Consider the following 25,000-nt stretch of genomic DNA (forward strand, 5'->3'; position numbering starts at 1 on the left):
CAATATATTTCATGTCAACCTTTCTTGCTCATCCTGTTATCCTGAATTTAATTCAGAAGAGAAAAAAAGCTGTACCATTATTCTTGATTCCATTTAGTTTAAAATGATTTGAAAGTAAGGGTATGATTAAGGACTTGTCTCTAAGACAATATTTTTAATTGATATTTTTTCAATTGCAGTCAATAAATATTCCTGCCAAGATATTCTTCAAGGAAGTTTCAAGCCTTTGGGGATACAAGCAACCTCGATGTCATAATTAATGGTTTACAATGAAAAGAAAAATGTCAATGCAATACAAGACATTGAATATTACTTGAACCACATAAGTGGCTGAAAATCATCAACTAATTAGGCAGTCAATGTAAATAGCAAAAGGTCATATACTACTAAATAATTAATTTTGAAAAATTATTACAGTGCTTGATGACTTGCAGGTACCTTTTAAACCTTTTGATTGAACTCAAAAGTCATCGATGAAATTTGAATCATAACAACATTTTAAAATAATAAGTGTTTCAAAGTCCAAGGGAAATGATTCAAAACTTTATCAATATTCTTGACAAAAAATATCTGACAATTTAATTCAACTATAGATTCAACTATAGCAGTTGAAATTAGATTGCAACTCCTTTTCTTTCATAAATGTGAAATTTTCCACCGTTCTAAAAATACTCTGAATCTAGATCTAGAGCATGAGTTTCAAGGGACAATTTAGTGCCCATAACCGCAACCTTGCAGCAAGAATGATAAAACATACTCAAACAATTTCTATGCGCGCACACTCCAACACACATATTTTGAGAAGAGAAATATCAATGATCTTGAGACATTATGTATGTGTCCATTGGTGACTGTACATATCAACCCTTATTTATCAATTTACAGAAAAGGCAGTAGACAAGCTTTAATTTAACAAATCTTCATTCCCGTCTAATTTGTGAAACAAGAAGATGGGTAATGAACAAAAATTAGAAGCAAGTGAAAAAGGGTATACTAAAATTAAAGGTGTGTTCTATAACTCCATGTAAAAAGAAAGTTGGGTTCATGTAGATATATATATATATTTAAAAAATAAACAAAACTATGCTTTTGCACCACAATATCATAAGATATCGTTGCCTAGGCATTCCACGAAGGAATATAGATAATTCATCAAACAAGATGTCTGATGTCAACAGGAATCACCCATGTTGTCCAAGTGAGCAAATTGGGGTTAATAATCTTGCTCATGGAAAAAAACGAAAGTGCCTGAACCCAGGTCATCCGGATCACAGTGCAATGCCTTAACCACTCGGACACTTCGCCCCCATATATATATATATATATATATATATATATATATATATATATATATATATATATATATATATATATATATATATATATATATCTGAGTCAAAAACGACTCACATTTGTCCTGAATTACAGGACACCCATCATGCCAAATGACTTTAATAAAACGCAGTGGCTATTTTTACAGTCCCGTAAAGATGGTTCTCGGGGCTATTTTTACAGTCCCGTAAAGATGGTTCTCTGGGCTATTTTTACAGTCCCGTAAAGATGGTTCTCGTGGCTATTTTTACGACTTGCGGTAATAGATTTATAAATAGTAATAGATAGGCTGAGTAGACGCTAATTTAGCTCTAAAACTCACTTACTTCGTTCAGGTGCGGCGAGTTAGCAGTCTCTCTCTCTCTCTCTCTCTCTCTCTCTCTCTCTCTCTCTCTCTCTCTCTCTCTCTCTCTCTCTCTCTCCCTCTCTCTCTCTCTCACACACACACACACACACACACTCTCTCTCTCTCTCTCTCTCTCTCTCTCTCTCTCTCTCTCTCTCTCTCTCTCTCTCTCTCTCTCTCTCTCTCTCCCTCTTTCTTTTATTCTTTCTCTATGTCTTTCTTTCTTTCTCTTTCTCTCTCTTCTCTCTTTTTTTTTACATTCTCTTTTTTCTATCTCTGTCCCTCTTTCTTTCTTTCTCCCCCCTCTCTCTCACTCTTTCTTTCATTCTTTCTCTATCCCTTTCTTTATTTATTTCTTTCTTTGTTTCTCTCCCTCTCTCTCTCTCTCTCTCTCTCACACACACACACACACACACACACTCTTTATTTCATTCTTTCTCTATCCCGTTCTTTCTATATCTCTCTTTTTCTCTCTCCTTCTCTCTTTTTCTCTCTCCTTCTCTCTTTCTTTCATTCCTTCCCAATCCCTTTCTTTATTCTCTCTCTCTCTCTCTCTCTCTCTCTCTCTCTCTCTCTCTCTCTCTCTCTCTCTCTCTCTCTCTCTCTCTCTTTATTTCTTTCTTTGTTTCTCTCTCCCTCTTTCTTTCTTTCATTCTTTCTCTATCCCTCTCTTTCTTTCCCCATCTTTCTTTCCCTATCTCTCTTTCTTTTTTCTCCCTCTCTCTCTCTCCCCTCTCTTTCTTTCATTCGTTCCCAATCTCTTTCTGTCTCTATCTCCTCTCTCTCTCCCCCCCCCCCCCCCACTCTCTCTCTCTTTCTCTCTCTCTTCCTCTCTCTCTCTCTCTCTCTCTCTTCTCTCTTTTTCCTTTCTCTTTTCTCAATCTATCTCTTTCCCTAGTAGTACCTCAAAGCCTAGGCAGAAGAGTCTGACCACAAGGTGAGCACCGCTTTGGCGAGAACAATAAAACAATCTCCTAACTGTGAAGGGAGGAGCAATACAGCGACCACCCTTGTCTGGTCGTAACAATCGCTGGGTCAATCGGTAAAGGAGTAGGAGCAACGCGATGGTGGGACAAAGCAAAATGCCCTCTCCACCTCGGCGCCCTAATGAGGATCAGTCTTGGGCACCTCTATTCTTTTGGATCATGACCGCCCATGGTAGAGAATCATCATCATTATTTACTTTCTTTTTTAAAATTATTATTCAAGAGAACAATATGGGGTGTTTCGCAATGTGCATTTTTACTATCCACATGGGGGGGGGGGGGGGGTTCTAAAATGGTCAAAATGTGTCCAATTGGTTTGTGAACGGCCTCTTTTCTGAAAGGGGATTCGAACCCACTCTCACATGAGAAGACTACACCCTGAATGTTGCGTCTTTTAAAATTGTATAAACCGTTAGTCCTTCCTGGCTGGTTAATACTGGTAAAGTATCAACAAAAGCCAAACCTGTAAAGTATCATATCTTGAGGGGTGTCGACTTCAAGCAGGAACTAAACACTTTCAGTGTTTAATAAACTACTACTAGATCTATATTATGTCTGTTTGACAGAAAATAAATTCAAGACATACAACCTAACCTGCCCACTGATGATAGAAAACGGGCTGTTCTGTACTGTAAACATAACTTATGCAAAAACACAAATTATATGTCATAAAAATGATAGTACCGTAAAAATCGCTACGGGACTGTAAAAATAGCCCCGAGAACCATCTTTACGGGACTGTAAAAATAGCCCCGAGAACCATCTTTACGGGACTGTAAAAATAGCCACTGCGTTAATAAAATGCAAGGTTTTGGAATTTGGAAACAATGCGTCAAAATGGCAAAAATGTTCTCCCACATCAAGGAAATTTAATTTGTCCACAATCCACATTCTGTTCCAAATCGGTAGCAAAATTTCCAACAAACATTTAAGATTAGCTTATGTAGAAGTATGTGGCTCTTGAGCCGAGTGGGTTAGATCGCCTCTCCGATTCATCTTTTTCTGTTTTTTTTTTTCGTTTTTTTTGCTACGCAGGAATTAATCTGCCACTACTAAAATTTCTCAGGATAATTATTTGTTCTGCTTCTGAGCGGTTTTTTAAATTTTTTATTTTTAAATTTTTGTGTTTTTTATTGGTTTGATTTTCTCTTTTTATAATCTGGCACTGGGATTATTTTCAAAGATCACTTAAATTTTACTGATTTTGATTTAGCCTAAATTATATGCACAAATTTCATGTGACAGTGTTTTTTTGTGTTTTTTTAAATTTTTACAGATCTTGTATTTGTGCCTTTTTTCCATGACTTGTTTGGCATTCTGTGTAACAACTTATATGGGCGATATCTGTAAAAAAAAAAATATTTAAAAAATAGATGCATCTGTCAATAACGATTACCCAATTATGACGAAGTGAACTGAACTGAACCAATTATCAACCTACGACTTACTACTGGCGGACAGTCCGTCAACAATTAATTCTTTTCTGATTCTGTGGTGGTGTTTCCATCGAATTATGACTATTTCAAAGAATCAAAACAAGAATGCAAAAAATGATTTGTTAAAAAAAAAAATTACCTGAAAACAAGCATTCAATCCATTGGTTCCATTACTTATCCGGTTTTGGATGTCATGTAGGTAAACAAATTCAAAACTTATTTTCGCTTTCAAAATGTTGCAAGTTACAACGGGTGCGGCGTCTTTCTCCAAGGTAATATCAGGGTTGCCAGATTATTTTTCAACAACATGCCAGGGGAAGACTCAAAAAATGCCAAAACACTCCAAAAAAATGCCAAAGTCTGTTGACTCCCACCCCCACTAAGAAAACTACTCACTTTTGATAGACAATTTACTATCATATCCTGGTGGCTTGCGTGTTTTCTTTTCTTTTTCTTTTCTTTTTTTTTTTTTTTTTTTTTTTGAATTATACTAAATTTCCTGTTGGGGTAATTATTTACCTACTGACTACTAAGTGGAGTGCTAAACCACTACACCACGGTTGGATTTTAAGAATGAAAAAGAAATGTGAAGATGTTTGTTTTTACGCGTTTAGAAATAATTAAGAAAAGGTGTCATTTGAAGTATAATATACAAGAAAAGAAAATGCCAAATGAAAATGCCAAATGCCAAATGATTTTTCTAATGCCAAACGGTTTTCAAAAATGCCAGATTTTTGGAATCTGGCATTTAAAATGCCAAACTGGCAACCCTGGGTAATATGTAGAAGTACTTCCGGTTGTAGAAATAAACGAAACAAAACATTGGTCATCCAGTTCTTCGAATTAAAAATTTATTTCAAAGTTGTCTTTTCAAATCAAGACTTCTGTTGAATATTTGAAAAACAATATATTTAGATAGTGATGTTTTATCGATATTGATATATGTTTATCTTGTAATATTTTCAAGCTGTTATCGAAGATGATGTTCTGTTTTTACTTCCGTGTGTTTACATTTTGATTTCTCGGTATCGATATAAAAACTACTTGTTGACATTTTATTGCATTTGTCATTATAAAGAATGTAGATTTAATACATGATTTTGTCATGCAGAAATGAATTATTTGAAAAAAAAAAAAAGAAATTGATGATGCTAGGTGGAAACATTAGCTCATTAATTCTGAACTCTTTCACATATTTATGAAACTAACATATCATTTTTAAAACGGATATTTATAGTTCGGATACGATTTTCGTTGTTTACACTTAAACACAACTACAGTACAACTACAATGAAAAGTTTAGAAATAAGAAACAAGCTTCCGTGAATTCATGAAAAGAGCAGGATCTTGTACAAGGAAAGACACTTATCGTTGGGTCTGTCAACAACTCCCTACAATTATCATCTTAGAGGAAAAATGTCCAATCCACCAAGACCAGTAAGACCACCTCCTCCTATCCCTAAACCAGGTTTGTAATGTACCACAAATAATAATACCCTAAATAATCGGTGTTTTGATAGGCTGTCATTATCCCCAGACACCTGTCTGAGGCTGAGGATAATGAAAATTCGATATCCCCAGACACCTGTCTGGGGATAACCAAATTTCGTTATTCCCAGACAGATATTTGAAACTCCGCTCTTTTAAAAAATTATCCACATTCCAGAATATGGAATGTTTCCAAATGCACATAGAAATAAGGAAAGTTAATAAAATATCTATAAAAACATCAAATTAACCAACATTAAATCAGTTGTTACTCCATATACACAATATGTGTCGACTTCGAAGTGGGTGTCATGGCCGAATGGTTTAGTCGTCTGCCCTGTAAGTTTTACAGGAATCGAGCGGGTTCAAATCTTGGTTCCGCCGCTTTTGTTTTTTTTTACATTTTGTCTTCCTTTTACAAAACGGTGCAAAGGATAATAAATGTCCCATCCACCCTCCCCCCACCTCTTTTTTTTTTTTTTAACTCTCTCTCTCTCTCTCTCTCTCTCTCTCTCTCTCTCTCTCTCTCTCTCTCTCTCTCTCTCTCTCTCTCTCTCTCTCTCTCTCTCTTAGTTCCTTTCTAGTTTCTAACAAATTGTCATATTCGTCCCTACTCCGATCTCAAAAAGTGTCTAAAAAGGATAAATAATTAAAAAGCAAACAAACAGAAATATTCAGAGAGCAACCAAATGGTCAGATAGAGGAGAATAAAAACAAACAATAATTTTTTAAAAAATTACAAACAATAATTTTTTAAAAAATAAAAACAATAATTATTTTTTTTAATAAAAACAATTTTAAGAAATTCATGCTCAGAAACGGAACAAAAAGGAGAAAAGAATAGACTCGCACAAAAAAAAAAAAAGAAAGTTGGGGGGAGGATGGATGGGACATTTATCCCTTGTAACGTTCTGTAAAAACAAGACAGAATTTTTTTATTTTTTTTAAAGTGGCGGAACCAGGATTCGAACCCACAACGTCGATTCTGGTAAAACTTACAGTCAGACGACAAAACCATTCGGCCATGACACCCACTTCGATGTCGACGCATATTGTGTATATATGTAGTAACAGCTGATATAATGTTGGTTAATTTTATGTTTTTATAGATATTTTATTAACTTTCCTTATTTCTATGTTGCATTCGGAAACATTCCATATTCTGGAATGTGGATAATTGTTTAAAAGAGCGGAGTTTCAAATATGTGTCTGGGGATAACGAAATTTGGTTATCCCCAGACAGGTGTCTGGGGGATAATCACAGCGGTTTTGATACGGGATAAACGAAGAGCTCTGGCTCTAGCCTAGGACTCTTACTCTTCTTACTTACTATAATTATAACTTTAACTCTATACGTCTATCTGTCTATACAATTGAATGGAGTCTGTTGAGGTTATTGACAATTGATTTTTTGTTAGGACAATGTAAAAATTGTGAAATGAAGTATTTTTAGAAATCAAACTACACCTTCACCTACAACGTTTGATGTCCCACCTATATGAATACGGACTGACTATTTTCACCGTACGGTGAAAATAGTGTTTTAGGCTATTTTCACTGTACAGTGATAATAGCCTGACAGACTATTTTCACCGTATGCATTAGCCAATCAGAAGCCAGGATACTAACTGTAACGTATGTGCCTGTCCCCATATAAAATTGCAAATGAAAACACCCAAAATTCCAAAAATTGCATGTAAAAAAATGCAAAAAGTGCAAGGAAAAATTTCAAATTTAAGACATTGTTTTCAATAAACAGTGCACAATAATTTATTCTTGCTTTAATTCTATGACAAGCACAGTCCACCAATTTTAGTTGGTATGTATTATACAGTATTGTGTCCATAAATTACATTAAATTACATTGATATTGACATTGCATACACAGGAAAGAAATATGCCAGGTATATACAGGGGATGCCACCAGGAGGTTTTGAAAAAAAAACAAGAAAAAAAACAACACTTACACAAATGCATGGATTCCTAACAATTATGTGGTAGAAAAGCTCATAAATTTTTTAAATTATTATTATTATTATTATTATTATTATTATTCTTATTATTATTATTATTATTATTATTATATTTCCAAGTACATCTATATATCATAATAATACAGTGGAACTTGGGAATAACGAGGTCGAGGGGACCGACCATAACAACTTTCTATTTCCGAGTTACATGAATCTATGTTTATGGTTGTATATTAAAATTAAACACCCATAATAATTTTTTTTTTTTTTTTTTTTTAATATATATATATATATATATGTATATATATATATATATATATATATATATATATATATATATATATATATATATATATGATATATATATATATATATATTATATATATATATATATATATATATATATATATATATATATATATATATATATATATATATATATATATATATATATATATATATATATATATATATATATATATAATAGATTGATGTTAGCAATAAAACTATTATTAAATAGCATCTTTAATAGTTTTGTGTGACGGTGGCAGTAGTATTTTCCTATGTTTAGCATTATATGATTATATGTGACTAAAGAACATGAAAAATTGCGGCCGCAAGCGCCGCGATTTCCTTGAGGGACAGATGTGCCTCTGCATCCAGACCATTAGAATTCAACCCGACATCATTTTCTTCCTGTGTGCAGACCAGTTTTTTAAAAAAGAAAAAGTTTGCCGAGAACAAAGAGGGAGGCCTCCCGAAAGCTCCTCGTTATAGCATTTCTTTCAATTTGTATTTTCACTTTGGACATTTTGTCAGACGTTTATTTATTCAATTTGTCATCATATTATAGAGCAAACCTTGATAAATTTGTGAAAGTTAAAAATTTCCTAATTTGACCATTGTTTTGATTCTCGATTTTCATTAATTAACCACAACCGCCAACAGAGGTGCATAAAAACGGTGCATTTTTTTACACCGCCAACAGAGGTACATAAAAACGGTGCGTTTTTTTTACACCGCCAACGGAGGTGCATAAAAAACGGTGCGTTTTTGTACACTTCCATTGGAGATGCATAAAAACAGTGCATTTTTGTACACCTCCAACGGAGGTGCATAAAAAACCACCTATATTATATGATGGAGATTAATTTGGATTATCTTTGATGTATTTTCCGTTGACTGATATTTTACCTTAACCTTTTTCAGGTCATGTGAAAGTTGTGAGAGCAATGTACCGATATGAAGCACAACAGGTGAGGTGATATTGATGATATGTGGATATTTTACTGCGAAAGCAGAGTCGTATGATATGTTAATATTCATTTTGACATCTGATTTATATTAAAGCTTTTACCTTGATTTAAAAACATTCCTTATTTTGCCAATTTAATGAGAATTTGCCTCCATTCTTATTCTCTTATCATCTACGTCTGTTTCTTCTTTATCTAAGCCTATTGTCTTCCTTTTCCTGTTGCTTAAATGGCCCATGTGTGTTGTAAGGTTTTTAAAAACTCTAAAAAACAGACCTTTCTATCACATAATCTTATTCTCCGAAGTTAGCCTATTTGTCTTTTTAAGGCTATATAAAAAGCCCTGTAAGATCAACCTTTTGAAGACAATAAGATGTCAAGACTGCTATTCAAAGTTGGTTTAGAAAAGAACTAGTCCATCACTTTTTATGAGGTCATTGTGAGTCATACTAAAAGGTTGACAAAACGTATTGAGCAAGACATATTTTATTTTTATAGAGTAGTTTATTATCTAAGATCCATATTCTTGATGTAAGACAAGATACATGTCAATTAATTGAATAGTCCTTGAGCTATACACCAACAGGCATTTGTTTTATAAATACTCACTGTACATTGATATTATTCGTAATTTAATTTCATCTTGGGTGAAATGACTTTCACAAGATTAATAAGTCATGACAATATCTGAAAAATTGCGAGTTGCAAATTTATGGGCATGATTGTTTACGTTACAAGAATTAGGTTGTTCACTTTCAAGTTTAACTCAACCAGCCCTGCTCGCTTATTTATCCCTGATTTCTGCTATTTCTCACTGAACACACATATGTCTGTGACAGACTTATACTGCTCAAACTGCTGTTTGATTGTTGATTGGCCAGTTTTCGAGAATCAGACTTATTATATCATTCATGAACAAATGACCAATCTTTTTCCACGAGTTTTATAAATAGATTGTTTCATTCAAACAATTGTAGTCCTTCAGAACCATTAGGCCCATTGAGCCAGAGTTTGTCCCAGTTTCTGTAGTGTGAAGCAATTGCTTGCTACCCTTTGGATAAAATGCTAGTCTATTGCAAAGTACTTTCCGCCAGATCTAATAGACCCAATCACTGCTGGGTGCTCAAGGGGTCAAAAAACAGATTTGGACTGCAACCGGGATCAATCTCAGTCCCTTTGATAGTGCTCTACCAAGTGAGCTATCAGAAATCTCTTCAGACAAACATCTTGTAGGTAAACAAGCTTCATCTTTGACACATTCTCACTTTTTTCAAGATGGTGAAACGTCTGTGTTTCACTTTCGCAATCAAGCACCATCCTGATCGATGCTTGTCCCAGGTATAGAGCTATGATATTTTACTATACGTGATAATATTAATATTATAATATAAGAATACCCCTATTTCATCTCTTTCCCTAATTTTTTAATTTTTACTCATTTTAGAGACACTATTCAAAATGCTTTCATCCCTTTGATCTTACACCTATCTTTCTACAGTCCCTTAGAACTAGTATTGATTGTTATTACACCAAAAAATTGAAGGAGATACCTTGAAAACCTTTTTGTTAATGAATGTTTAAAATAAGGTTTAAAATTCCAGGCTCGGACATCTGGCCCCTCAGTCATTCCCAGGGCTGAAAGAGTTAAAATACAATTTATTAATCAATATAAGTAGTCTGCCATGTTAAAAATTTTGTACAAATGTCTTTTGTACTTTATTTTTATTTATAAGGCCTCACCTTAAGAGATTTTATTTTCTTCTCTATATACATTGTTAAACACTTGGCATACTGTTTTTTTTCTAGGCTGATGAATTAACCTTTGATGAAGGTGACATTCTTTACATTTTGGACATGAAAGATCCTAACTGGTGGAAAGCAAAATGTGGTCAAAATGAAGGCCTTATCCCCAGCAATTATGGTTTGTATTTCTTCATTCCGTCTTTCTAATCCTAATGTGGGAGAGCAAATTTGTAAACCTTATAAGTGGTCTCTGTTTATAAGCCAATCTGGCTATAAGCATGCTTGGGACGCAAAAAATAATTTTTCCTAATATAAATTAACCCTAATAAACATACTCATCAAAATGGACCATGCTTATAGGCATGCTAAAATTTCTGGCCATTACTTAAAAATTACAAAACGAGATGAAATTGAATAACTAAGAAGAATGAACCATCATTTTTTTTAATACAAAAGATTGACAATTACAGATAACAGAAACCATCAAAATACTTTACAAGTAATGCATGGTTCACACCTCGCTAATCCTTCATTACTTCCCTTGCACAAAACAAATTGACACCTCAGTGATGTAATCGACAATGTACATCTGTCATAAAGTCTTAAGTGATAACAATTGGCATGCTTAGAGTCTCATCGAAATGGTATGAGGGGAGAGGCAGAGCGAGTTTTGGGTGAGAAATTAAGTTTCAAGCTCATGAAAGTCTTAGATGCTGAAATTTTACTCAGAATTCTTTGGATCTATGGGTGATAGTGCATTCCTTTATTTATTCATATTCACCTCAAGGTGTGCATTTCAGTCATAATTTGCTTCCAATTCTTGGAATTTATTTCACTTCAATTGAATTTGTCTTTCCATTTTCAAGCAATAGTAGTAGACACCTCTCTCTCTCTCTCTCTCTCTCTCTCTCTCTCTTTCTCTCTCTCTCTCTCTCTCTCTCTCTCTCTCTCTCTCTCTCTCTTTCTCTCTCTCTCTTTCTCTTTCTCTCTCTCTCTCTCTCTCTCTCTCTCTCTCTCTCTCTCTCTCTCTCTCTCTCTCTCTCTCTCATACACACACACTTACACACTTTCTTCTTTTCTCTTCTCTTCATCTAAATTTAACTATGGGTTTTATATTAAATTGATTAGATTCAATAACGAAGCCAAATATTTCCTATAGACTGAACATTCACTACAACTGGCATTCTCAGGTCCATGGATTTTATTTATTTAAAAAAAAAACCCCTTGACGCCTGAATATCATCATGTCATCAAAAATGGTAATTTTTTTTTTCATACATTAGCCACTCGAGGAATAATATACTGACAAAATGAAATAATTGGGCTTCTCAAAGTCAGTTCTCTTTCACCTTAAATGAAAAACATAACTGTAAATATCTCATTCATTTCCAGTTGATGAGAGCACAGAGTCAATCGATCATCCCTTGCATGAGTCAGCAAAGAGAGGAAATATAGACTTCATGAAGGAATGTTTATCAAACAGGGTAAGCTTTCCTCCTTCTGACATTAGGTTTTCACATCGTAAATTTGTTAAATGCAAAAGAATGAACCTCCTCACGAGGTGAGCAATATAAAGAGAAGAATAAACACGATAACACTTTTGTAACAAATAATGATCTTGTCTTGATTAAAGCAATCAATTTGAATGTCAAACAATTTATTATAGTTTGTATAAAACTTTTTATGTTATATTGAAAAGTTAAAAGTTTCATGTCTCATATTTTAGGCTTGGTTGTTAATCCTTGTCACACAAACACACACCTCATTCAGAGTTTTGTGTGACAAAAGTTCCTAAGATGAATAACTTATCAAACACCAATTCTTGTTTTATTACTGGGTTGCCTTTAGACCACATTAAATGAACCCTCCAGTATGTCCAATATTGTTCAACAGACTTTTAGTCTGGCAAGAGAGTTGACTATGGATAAGCACTGTTACTATGCTATCTATAAATTTAAAAAAATAAATTTAAGACACTATGGATCAGCAGTATTATCAAACCAAGTCTCTTTTTAGAGTGGTATGATGTAAGGTCTCATTGTATCTTTGAGGACTGTCAAATTTACTTATTTAGACCTTTCGCTTCTCCAGGAGCATAGTTCATCAACGACATTCCTCTAGTCAATACGATTCTTGTCAGCTTTCTGCACTTTCTTCCATTTTTTTACATTTTTTTTTTTGTCTTCTTCTCTGGTTGTGCCTCCAGTGATTACTTGGCCTTCCCCTCTATCGTTTTCACTGACCATAGCTGCCAACCCTTCTGGAAACTGCAGGGTTCTCCCAGAATTACCAGTACTCTTAATTACCTTGTTGTCAGCATCAGATCTGCAACTATGTGGATAGATCCCTTTCCCTGGTGTCCGGAGTATAATAGGGTCTCTCCCGAGTTTGAAAATAATGTTTTTTCATCTTCTTAGCTAGTTGCATGGTATTTCAAACTCATACATGATCCTGATTTCCAAGTTGTAATCCTTGTTGGTTTCCTGCTAGGGGTTAGGAGGAGAGTCAACTTTACTACCTCCTTGCACCTTTCACTGCCTAGAAAATTAAATTAAATTAATAAGGTTGTGACCCAATGCAAACCAGCCTTGATAGGTATGCATTTCCATGATCAAATCCCAATGTCGTACACAATCATTATTTGTAATTGCAATTTGATCCGGGAATAAGTTGTCACAAAGTGTAGTAGAGAGTATTATGATTTTAAGAGCTGATTAAACTAAATTGGATGAATGAATATGAACATGTGTAACAAATTGTTTAACCCTTGTAAATCTGCGATTACTACACTAGATGTGGCTTGCAGTTTAAAGAAAGAAGATGATATTAATGATTGTGAGGATAATGATGATTGTGATGAGTTCTAACAATTATCTATAATGAATCCAGCCCTGGTCTGAGTTTGTCTGTTATGTTTGTTCTTCTTTTTAAAGGCAGCCTTTCATATGTCAGATGGCTTTTGATTCGTCTGGTATCTACTTATCCAAAAGCCACCTTTTCATCTCATGATCCTTCAGTCTTTTACCTATTCAATTTACTGTTCTTTGATAGAGATAAGAAAGGGATATCTCGTTTTAATTTTTATTTTTTCATCATTTAGGTGTCTGTGAATGCTCTCGACAAAGCTGGGTCAACACCACTTCACTGGGCTGCACATGGCGGTCACATAGTTTGCTTACAGTCTTTGTTAAGTGTTGCAAACTGTGAAGTCAATGTCCAGGTAAGATTTGTGTGACGAATGTAAAGTTATAAACTGTCTAGATAGCAAAATATCTATAGTAAAATAGTAAATAAATCTTTTCTTTTTAAAAAATATTGTGAAACTTCCAATTTTTTACTTGAAACAGATTTTTATTTTGTTAAAAGAAATCTCAAAGCTTGTTATAAATATCAAAATACTGGTGTACACAGACTGCTTTTCAAACTTTTCAACATCATTTGTTTTACAATAAATTCTATTTTATTTTTTTCTTTATTTCTTTTTTTTTTTTTTTTTTTGGTGCTTATAAAGAGTTTATGCCTTAAATATACATCGATTGTAAATTTAATTGTTATTTTCAGATTTTGATTTTTTTTTCTTGGGCTAAAAAGAAGAGACGAGGTCAAAATAACTTGACTCCGGATCGGACATACTGCCCTCAGTCACCGTTACCTTATGGAGAGGGATGAAAAACCTCTCTGCAGAAGATGTAACTGTGACCTCACAGTTCAACATATTTTAATTGAATGTACAGAGTTAGAACAAATAAGGTCACAACATTATGAAAACAGGGACTTGAAGTGTCTGTTCCAGTCAGTCGATCTGCTTACAATTTTAAAGTATCTGCAGGAATGTGAACTCCTGCAGAAATTTTAAATAAATATTTTTAAACAACAAACATGTAACTATTGTGATTTTATTAAAATTTTATTATAACAGTACACAATTGAGCAGCTATGGCCCCTCAAGGCCGATAAATATTGATAAAAGACAGAAACGAGCGCTTAAATGACCTAATTAGTGTCGAAAGCGCCATTAAACACCTAAAAACAAACAAATATAGCTATTTTTAGTGTATCAGGTTGCAAGCATTCTTTAAAACAAACAGTACAATCCCTTTTTATTACTCACTCATTCAATTCTCTCTTCACCGGCCAGTGCTTGAGGCAACAGCATGTGATTGCCCAAGTTCTTTCTGTACAGTTCTTCTCCAGGTTTCCTTAGTCTACCTCGGTTTCTTTTTCCTTTTGGAGTCCAGTGTAAGGCTGTTCTTGGGTCGCAGTCTGCTGGCATCCTGCTGTGCCCCTTGATTTATCATGATGTGTCATATGTCAAATTCATTACCATTACCATAACTGGTTGAAATGCTTTATAGCTTCTCTATAATTTAACATATTATATGACCTTTTCTTCAAAACCACTTATGAATATTTTTTTTTTATTTTTCAGAATAAATTGGGTGATACCCCTATACATTCTGCTGCTTGGAAAAACCATGCAGAGGCAGTGAAATTACTTCTAGAAAAGGGTAGGTTTTTTTTTTCTTGAAAACAGTTACACTACAGTAAAGCTTCGCTATAGCAACATTTTGCATGGAAAAAACAGATTCACTAAATAAAAACAACTAGACCACTGAATGCTGCTATCTACCAATTTCCAAACACAACTCACTATACCCACGAACAAAAATTTAAAAGTGATGTGCAAGACTTTGTTTGCAAAAAGCTGAAGGTACAAAGAATGTATGTATGTTTTATTATAATATTATGCACATTCAGGATATACTCAGGATCACAGTTTTGTGAGTTCATAAAAAAAGTCAGAACTAGAACTCATTAACATAATCTCCATCCATGGCAAAGCAATAAATTCTTACCATCCACTTTAGTCATGTCGCCCATCTTCAAGGTTTCGAACTCAATCATAATGTAACCTATATCTCCTTTCTTCTAATAGCATGTGTTTGTCCTACATTTCAAATCTTTTTGATTTTATATCATTTTCTTTAACTGTGCTGATAAATATGTTTGAAACATCTTCTCTTATTATTATTTTGGAGACTTTCCATTCTACTTAATTTGAGCAGCTTTTACCATTTTGGTCACATTGTAGCTTTTTAAGTCAACCCATCACTCTCCTTGACAAAAAGAGTGAAGATCATGATACTGTCAGGTTTTACTGTATATCGTGTTATAATTTAAAACAAAGTATGTGTGCACTCAATACCATCAAAGCAGTATTATGGATTTTACTATTCTTCGGAGTACTGTTTATACTCAGAGAAGTAGAACAAGAAAAGTATCCATGTTTTGCAATCTTATTTCAGGTGCCAGAGTGGATATTTACAACAAAGAGAACCGCCTTCCTGTTGACCTGACCAAAGATCCTGAGATTGCTGCAATGTTACGTAAAGCAGGTATTTTAAATATAGTTTTTGTTTCTAGAAATTTGAATTTGAAGCTCTCTATGTCCACTTTGTAAAAATAAAAAAAAATTAGAGAAATTTATAGGTGTTTGAGGCTTCTTTATTACAATTGCATTATTATTCTTTGTTTTTTTTTTTTTCTTTTTTTTTTTGTTATCAATAATAGGTGTAATTGAATTACTTTTTTCTTTCTAGGTTTTCATTTAATATATATTTTTTTCCACAGCTGGGATTCAGGCTTCTAGATATGCAGACGATTATGAAGATGAGGAGGACTCCGATTAGATGTATTTTAGATGTATTTTGACTGACTCATATCAATCTCTCTTCATGATCTTATACTATCATTTATGACATTATGATATCGTTTGTTTGTTCTTGTTTTGTTTGTTTTTTTTTTTTGTGTGTGTGGATTATGTTTTTTTTGTTAGTTGTCGTTTTTATCATTGTCTTTGTTTGTTTCTGGTTTGTTTTTGTTTTGTTTGTTTTTTTGTTTTTGTTTTGTTTTTTTTTTTTGTTTTTTTTGTTTGTTTTTTTTTTTTTTTTTTTTGGGGGGGGGGGGGGGGGGCAGTGGGGGAGGTAATAATCTTATGATCAGGACTTTTAAGGAAAAACAGCATGCCTGCCTTCAAACTTTCTCAATCCATTAATAATATCACTTACTTCAAATGAGATAGTATTCATAATTTGTTCTTGGATTTTGAGTGGAATGGAAGGGAAGTATAGGAGATATTGGAAGTCATAGAAGTAAATTTTTGAAAACACAAATTTTGTCTAAATGTAGCCAGGTAAAGAAATTGTATTCATATAAATCATTTTTAAAAACATCACCATATATTGCACCTGGTGGCTTGTCGTATGGGGTTGGTTAATGGATTCTCATTGTCCAATCAATACCAATGGCATTTAAGTTTTAGATTTCCTTTTGATTATTTTAAAATTCAATCTATGTTACAGCAAATGAAAATAAGAATCTTGTTGTTGTGTGGTGTGACCCATTCTGCTTAAGCCATTGGTAAAGTGGACCAAATGTAAAATATTAATAATAAAAGACTCTTATAGAGCACACAGTATCCTCAACCATGAGGCTCTTGGCGCTTTACATCAACACAAAACAATATAGAAAGTACATGACATCAAAAAAGAAATGTTTTCAAGGATTTCTTGAACACAGACAATGATTTGGACTCCTGGATGCTCTGTGGAATGGTGTTCAAGACAGACGGACCAAAATGAGAAAAGGACCTGGTTCCCGCTGTATACAAAGTTACCTTGACTGCAAGGTGCTGATATGAACATCAATCAGTTTCATATTTTAATCATACAAAAGCAAACAGATTTTCATTCTTGTTTAATCTGAGGCCTTATTGGATCTATAAGTTTCTTAGTTGCCACATTAGATTACATTGATAGGGGTTTGGTTAAAGAAAAAGCATTCATGAGGATACAATGGTGATTTTGGGTTATATAGAAAAATACAAGTAAAAGGTCATCACAACAAATTATCAATTAAGGAGGGGGTGATATTTTTATTCTTGTAATTTTCTGTTACCTGTTTTGTCTTGTACCTTGTCATATGATTCATAAATTTTTATTCTGCTCTCAATACTGCTCCCCATTAAGCCATGAAACTTCAAATTTAATCGGTTGACTGTTTGATTATTGTAGTAGGGACATTTTGTTTGGTTGTTTTTGTTTTGTTTTTTAAACCTCTGGGATCAAGAAAAGTAAATTTTGTAAATATGATAAATTTGCTCTTAAAATTCCACATTTTTTTCCTTTCATCTATTATAAATGACCATAGGTTGCATGTTCATAAAAGAGTTGTAACATTTCTTTTTTCCTATCTTCTCATTTCTTGATTATATACATTCCAGTGCGCATTCATACTGAACGAACGACCATATATGTCCTAAAATTATTATCATTTATTTTTATTTCCTTCCATTAAGGAATTTTGTTTTACATAGCTATTAGTTCTTAATAGTTTGGGTCTAAAAAAAATATTCTGACCTTTAAAACCAATTTGCAATACCTCACTAGCCTTTAATTCATTGCATGATCACGTCGGAAGTATTGTTAAATGATTGTCTGCACCTCGAAAACGATGCACTCTTCCCTTTATTTTATGTCTTTATTTTTTGGTCAGTTTATTATCTCTCAAACCAGTTAAACGTTTCAGAGCAGTATGGATGAATGCGTGCTGGACTGTTTCTATAATATATATTTTAAAAATCAAATTTGAGGTAGATTTATCGTTACTGTGCTCCGTTCATGTGAGGCAAAGTTTTATGCTACCTTTTGTCTTTCCATTTCCTAATATATGGCAATAGAATATGCTATCTAGCCTAATTTGTATTGTTTTGAACTGAAACTGAAAGATTCTGGATTGATTAAATAATCATGATGCTAATGTACCATATCTATATTAGGATGGATTATAATGTTCTCGTTACGAATGGTTGTTTTTGACTTAATTAGTAGGTACGGCAAACCCTCTTATCGAGTCATGGCTTTATTGGCAAATCGAGAATTTCAACTCAAATCGTCACTCTCTTTTCCTCATTTTCAGTCCATCAAATAAAACGTGTTTGGTATCAAATTAAATCTCAAATCTTCATATTTTAAAAAATGTTTATGCTTTTTTCATAGGATTTGCCGTTATTTCATGGCTTTGAGTTGAAGAAGAGGAGTAAACTCTGATTTTGGAACCGGTGCTCCACTACTCGAACACCGTAACTGACGGTCGTCTTTTCTCTCAGCTTGGCTGATCGCGTCAGCGCTATTAATAGTAACGTCAATGACTGCATCAGAAAGAAAATTGAACAACGCATTTTTATGATATTTTACAAAGTTTGAAGTTTCAAGTTAAAAACTTTAAATTGATAAAAAAATACAGGAAAATTTGGACAATTCTGATGTCAAAAGAAAGTTTAAAATTTCAGCTTTAAAATGATGTATACGAAAGTAAGATTTATAGCTTTGCGTTCACCAGCCAACTGAAAACGAAACTACAAGTACAACATTTGCCTTATTCACTTCACTCATAGGCCGGCTCAGGCAAGGGGCACAATCGCTGATATTTCGTAACTTCGCGTTGAAATTGACAATTTTGGCTTTGTCAGCTACTTTGGGGGCAAATTATTTCTATTTTACTTAGAGTTGAGCTCAGGAAAAAAATACACATATTGTTTATAAAAAGATGTGTATTGTTAGAAAGTTACAGAGGTCTGGCTTGAATGTTTTTGAAAATACGGCATTTTTAAAACGGACAAAAGGTTGCTTTCAAAGCAGTCCAAATTTGGGCGATTTTCTACAAATTTCGAAATAACATATCTTTTAAAATTTTTAACCAATTTTAATAATTTTTATAACATTTTAATCAGGAAAAAAAGTTCTACCTATTGAATGCAACTTCAAGACACAATTAAATAATCTAAATTTGGGTTTTCCGTACCTATTATAAGGGGGAGGAGGTGACTATAAAGCTGATTGAGTATTATTTTAACTATTTTTACGGAAGGTTATTCTTTTATGGTTTCTAGTCTCACCTTTCGTTTATGTATTTAAAGTTGTAACCAATGTTTTATCATTGGAAATCAAATTCATGGAAGATTAAGTTGAGTTTTCCAATGTTGGTTTTCAGAAAGGTCGTATTTATGTATTTTCTATAAATCTCTTTTTAATATTTATTTTGATTTTTTTAAATTCACTCATTTCTTATGTTGCCTGCCACTTGATCTTCCAAGGAACAAATGTATTGTATGAACATTTGCCATATCCTGTACAGATATTATAACCTATATGCAAAGTATAATTAGCAGTCTTCAGCAATTGAACTTTGAACTTTATGATGTAAAATAAAGTATATTAATATATATGTATTTTTGTGATTGATTCTGTCTTTTCTATAACATACAATGAAATGATTTCTCTATAGTTCAATCAAATACGGCAGCATATATGTGATTACATTATCAGATTGACTTTTGAATCGGCTACAGAGCATGTGGCTACGAAGTTGATCAACAAAATCTTTTTTTCCCCTCATTCCTTTCTCTAATGTTTTGATGTTAGGACCAATACACACATGGGCGGGTTCTTCTGGCCTCCCACGGTGGGCAGAGAGGTCACTTGCTGTGACTTCTATCCCCTATATGTTTTCCCTTTCCATGTTGCTCTCTGTCTTCGTTCTGGGTTGAGATTGCTCAGTTTTTATTTTTCTGGTCCTGGCAGGGGAGACATCAAATATCTAGTTCATGTTTTTGAGAGATGATCTTGATATTTACTCATCTTTCTGTTATCTACTTTTATAATGATTAGTTTTGAATATACAGTGCACTCTCCCGATAACGACATGGCTCGGGACCAGAGGTGCATGTCGTTATCGGGAACATGTCGTTATTCGGAAAATTTCAAGATGGCGGAAAAAGGGGTGTGGTTAGACCCTTAGAATGTACATTAATGTACCAACCATAGTGGGTGATCAGTGATCGGACTTTCCAAACATGTAAAATACACGAACTGTGTGTGTGTCTGTAGTTTTGTTGTTTTTTGTTTGTTTGTTTTTGTTGTTGTTGTTGTTTTTTGTGTGTCATTTTCCCTCTGTTGTTTATCCGGGCTTGGGACCGGCATGAGTGCAGCTGTATTTAATAATACAACTGAACACATGGCCACATTAAAAATGTTTTTTTTTTGTTGTTGTTTTTTTGTTTTGTTATTTTGGGGGTTTTTTTTTGTTTTTGTTTTTTTGCTTTGTTTTTTTTTAACTAACTCGGATTTCGATTTAGAGAAGAAATCCATAATCCCGGTCTGTCGCTTGTTGCTGTAAATCATAGGGCCAACTTTATCTTCCATCTGATGCAACAAGTCGAAAATAGATGCACCATCCTTATGTTGCAGTGCAAACCGTCTGAGAGTTTGTAGTGCCGAATTTGTGTCACTACCCGTGACAAGAGGGGCAGCTTCATCTTCATCATCGTCGTCATCTTCGGGTGGCTCCTGTCTCTGTTTGATCACGATGGAATCGGCTATGAGGTGCCTCTGGTAGGACATTTCATTGACCGATAACAAAGTGATCTCATTGGCTCAGAGAATGAAATGAAACTTACCGGAAACAACATTTTAGCTATTTTTATTTTTGTATCTAGCAAAGTCACAGCCGATTATTGCTAACTCAATGTCGTTATCCGGAGAGTGGTCTAAAAAGTATGTCATTATTTAGAGAGTTTTATTACTAATAACATATAGTAAAAAAAATCGGGACCGGGGGCCAATGTCGTTATCGGGAGAATGTCGTTATTCTGAGAGGTCGTTATCGGGAGAGTGCACTGTAGTGTATTTGAGTGTATCCTTCATAGCAGGATCCTTTGCTCGGATTAGGCATATTGGTGGGTTGATCATGGAATGATCCCTATTTGAGCTAGTCCCCTTTGACATGCTTTTTGGGCTTTTAATTTCAGATCTACATTTTTCCCTGACCACTTTTCCTTTTTACTGGCACTGAAATGATGTAAAAGCATTTATACACATAATTATTCCTATACATATAATTTCAAAATCGCTTGGTGTTATTATTTCATGTTCTATTCTTAACCTTAAGCTGGTCATTTCTGCTCTCTCCTTTCCTGTTATTGTTTGCAGATCGGTTAATGTTATATTGGCATCACTGGGTAAACTGTCAATAAAAGCTTGTTGTCGATTCAGGAACAGCTAAAAAATAAAGGGAAACCATAGTAAAAGAGAAGAACATGCAATTGTCAATCAGGATTATATGAGGAGGTTTAAAAGGGCTGATAGTAGTAAAGGATTTGGATTATCCCGCGGACACTCACTCACCTACTCGATAATCCAAACCCCAATTTTTTTTAAAATAGCGCCTCCAATAGCGCCCCCTACAGATCACAAATACAAGAAAACAGATTTATTTGTCATTCAAAAAGTTGAAATACAACAAATCCTGGGAGCAAGTATCTCAGAAAACAAAAATAATATTTTTCTAACACCTCCAGTACCCCCCTACGGGAGATGACATATACATTAAAATAAAAAATTCCCCAAGGGGCCCCTCGATAAAAACACCCTCAGAGCAAAAAATAAAAAGATTGGAGAAACTGAGAGGGGGTTAAAGATTAGGGCAAGCAAAAAAATATTTTTTTAATTAGCAGATTCTGATTCCCTGAAGGGCCCCTCTAGAAATACTTAAGAAAAGAAAATATTCAAAGGAACTGGAGGAACTGACCACTGGTTGTAGATTATGGGAGAGTAAGGAAGAAAAATAATTATTAGGGGGAACTGGAGGAACTGAGATGGGGTAAAAGATTAGGGGAAGTGTAAGAAAATTAAAAATAAATATTAGGAGGTACTGGAGTGTGTGTGATAGTGTGTATTTTGCGCTGTGATAGAGAAAATTCAAAACATTTTGGAGTCAAGCTAGTTGCTAATTTGATATAGAAAGAAAGTCTATTTTTAGTAATGCTCATGCATGAACGGCAAGATTACAAGAACATATCGAATAATAAATCAAATGAAAGCTCTCGATGAGTAGATTACAAATTACCCCTTTTAAAATGACTAACATTTTTTACTTAGACTGGGAGGAAAAATACAAAAAGAAATAATTCTCCATTGTTTCCTAAATCAAAAAGAGGTTTGATTGTTGGTAAATCAGAATGTGGAAAAACAAATCTTTTAAATAATCTATTATTAACTCCTGACTTATTAGATTATAATCATCTCTTTGTCTGTTGTAAATCTTTGAATCAACCTATAGATTAAAAAAGTATCTTCAACTTCTTCAATAATAGAGATGAAATGATAAACAAACATACCTCTCCATATCAAGTATCGAAGAGATAGGTAAAACATTTAGAAATGGGGATCCTATAAAATGTCAGTATTTTTATTCTGGTGATGACACAGTCCCAAGAGATCTTAAATCAATTATGCAAACTTAATGATCTTTGATGATGTTTTATTCGAGAAACAAAATAAATGTAATGACTTTTATACAAGAGGAAGACATAATAATGTTGATTGTTTGTATCTTTCACAAAACTATTTCAGATTACCAAGACAAACAATAAGAGAAAACTCTAACTTTATATGTTTGTTTAAACAAGATAATAAAAATATTCAAAATGTCTACCAGGATCACGTTTCTCATGATATGGACTTTGATGAATTTAAAAACTTATGTAAACTTTGTTGGTCTAAACCATATGATTTTTTAAACTATGGATAACTCATCAGATACAAATAATGGAAAATACAGATTCAATTTTGATACATTTTATTTCCTTAAAAATGAATCAACTACTTAAAGAAATTAATGATCTACTTCGATAATTTAATTGACCCAAAGAACACTACGATATTATTGTTAGTTTAAAAGAAACGGAATTCAATACTGTATTTAATCCACCGTTAGTATTGGATTCAAAACTTAGTTTTGAAATCGCACTAGTATAATATCTCGAAACATACTACTCCTTTTGTTATGTAACAGAAAAATTATTATTATTAAATACTCAAATGGTTCTCAAAATAAAACAATTACTATTCCACCTGGTTCATATAAAATGAAAGGCTTAAATAGAGAAGTTATGAGACAACAAATTAATGGAGATAGCAAAGTACTCCTATTTTTTCCTAATTCAAACATTCAAATCTATGCTTAAAATAGAAATGGCTACACTTTGAACTTTACTCACAACAATAGCATTAAAAAGTTATTATTGGGTGGGGTTCCTGACCTTCCGAAGTGGACAGGAAGGTACATACTGTGTCCTCTATCCCCCTATGTCTGTTTTCCAACATGCTTTCCGTCTTTGTCTTGGAATGAGATTACTTGGTTTTGTCCTGGCCCTGGCCGGAGTCCTTGACTGGGAGGGAAACAGTCTAATGCATAGTTATTGTTTTGGGAGATGATATTTTTTTCCTTGTAAATCATCTCTCTGTTATGTGTTATTATATTTGTTATTTTTAATGTATAATGCAAGCATTTGAGTGTATTCCTCTTTGTTGGATTTTGTGCTTGTGTCTGGATGAGACTTATAGGTGATCTCAAACTAAGTGCATTGGTGGTATGCTCTTGGAATCTACATCTGATCCCTATTTGTTCCCAGTTCCCCTTTGTCTTACTTTTTCTTGGGTGCTTTAATTGTAATTCTAGAACTTTTTACTATCCCATTTTCTTACTTTTTACTGGCGCTGATATGACCTTAATGTGTTGCAAGCGCCGTAAAACCCTTAAAAACAAACAAAAACAATCTGATAGGGTGTTTTTCTCGAGGGGCCCCTTGTAGATTTTTTTTTTCTTTCTTTTTTTTTTTTTAATGTTTAATTTGTGCTCTCCCATAGGAGGGTACTGGAGGCATTAGAAAAAAATTCTGAGTACTTGCTTTCAGGATTAGTTGTGTATCAACTTTTGGGTTTTTTTTCTTGTATTTGCCTAGAAATAGGAGAGCTAACGCTACTAGAAGGGACACTCCTTCTTTGAGCCAATGGTCAGCAGCCCTCGCACGCTGCCTCGCTAAGTGCGTGTGTTTCGCTAAGTGTTTGCCCTAGATACGGCTTGTCGCCTGGGCGTATTGTGTTTTTATGCTCTGATGGGGTTGGGGATAGATAGATAGATATCTGGGTGGGGTTTCCTACCTCCACAGTGGACAGGGAGGTACTTACCGTGTCTTCTATTCCCTTATATGTTTTCCAACATGCTTTCTGTCTTTGTCTTGGTATGAGATTGCTTGGTTTTGTCCCGACCCTGGCCGGAGTCCTTGGCTGGGAGGGAAACAGTCAAATGCATAGTTATTGTTTTGAGAGATGATATTTTTTTCCTTGTAAATCATCTCTCTGTTATGTATTATTATATTTGTTATTTTTAATGTATAATGAAATGTAAGCATTTGAGTGTATTCCTCTTTGTTGGATTTTGTGTTTGTGTCTGGATGAGACTTATAGGTGATCTCAAACTAAGTACATTGATGGTATGCTCTTGGAATCTACATCTGATCCCTATTTTTCCACTCTGAAGTTCC

The 25,000-nt window shown here is 33.8% G+C and overlaps 2 protein-coding genes across 9 annotated transcripts in view; one reads left to right on the forward strand and one right to left on the reverse strand.

The window, feature by feature from the left end:
- The window catches only part of LOC144965399 (uncharacterized), a 64,728-nt gene extending 60,342 nt beyond the window's left edge, over positions 1 to 4,386 (reverse strand). For 7 of the 8 annotated variants that reach the window (XM_078900708.1, XM_078900704.1, XM_078900709.1 and 4 more), the window contains exons 1-2: positions 4,240 to 4,386; positions 1 to 41 (exon numbers count right to left, since the gene is read on the reverse strand). The exon at positions 1 to 41 is cut by the window's left edge and continues 315 nt beyond it. The gene's annotated coding sequence lies outside the window, so the exon portion shown is untranslated. The remainder of the gene's footprint in view (positions 42 to 4,239) is intronic. The other variant, XM_078900705.1, reaches the window with a different exon arrangement.
- Positions 4,387 to 4,889: 503 nt separating this feature from the next.
- On the forward strand, positions 4,890 to 19,840 carry LOC144965400 (osteoclast-stimulating factor 1-like). Its single transcript, XM_078900712.1, has 8 exons — positions 4,890 to 5,568; positions 8,771 to 8,817; positions 10,621 to 10,735; positions 11,950 to 12,041; positions 13,658 to 13,777; positions 14,987 to 15,065; positions 15,864 to 15,953; positions 16,189 to 19,840. Exons 1-8 carry the CDS (start codon positions 5,517 to 5,519, stop codon positions 16,245 to 16,247), a joined length of 654 nt encoding a protein of 217 aa, XP_078756838.1. The 5' UTR covers positions 4,890 to 5,516; the 3' UTR covers positions 16,248 to 19,840.
- The last annotated feature ends 5,160 nt before the right edge of the window (positions 19,841 to 25,000 follow it).

The sequence above is a fragment of the Berghia stephanieae genome, chromosome 2 (assembly GCF_034508935.2).
Source record: "Berghia stephanieae isolate SIO BIC M18660-M18661 chromosome 2, UCSD_Bste_1.3, whole genome shotgun sequence".
NCBI lineage: Eukaryota > Metazoa > Mollusca > Gastropoda > Nudibranchia > Aeolidiidae > Berghia > Berghia stephanieae.

What these genes read in the sequence shown, in the direction of transcription:
- LOC144965400 (XM_078900712.1), top strand. Translation starts at nt 5,517, where the DNA reads ATGTCCAATCCACCAAGACCAGTAAGACCACCTCCTCCTATCCCTAAA. An exon ending in TCCTCCTATCCCTAAACCAG is followed by an intron (nt 5,569 to 8,770) that starts GTTTGTAATGTA and finishes AACCTTTTTCAG; the next exon opens with GTCATGTGAAAGTTGTGAGA. An exon ending in ACCGATATGAAGCACAACAG is followed by an intron (nt 8,818 to 10,620) that starts GTGAGGTGATAT and finishes TTTTTTTTCTAG; the next exon opens with GCTGATGAATTAACCTTTGA.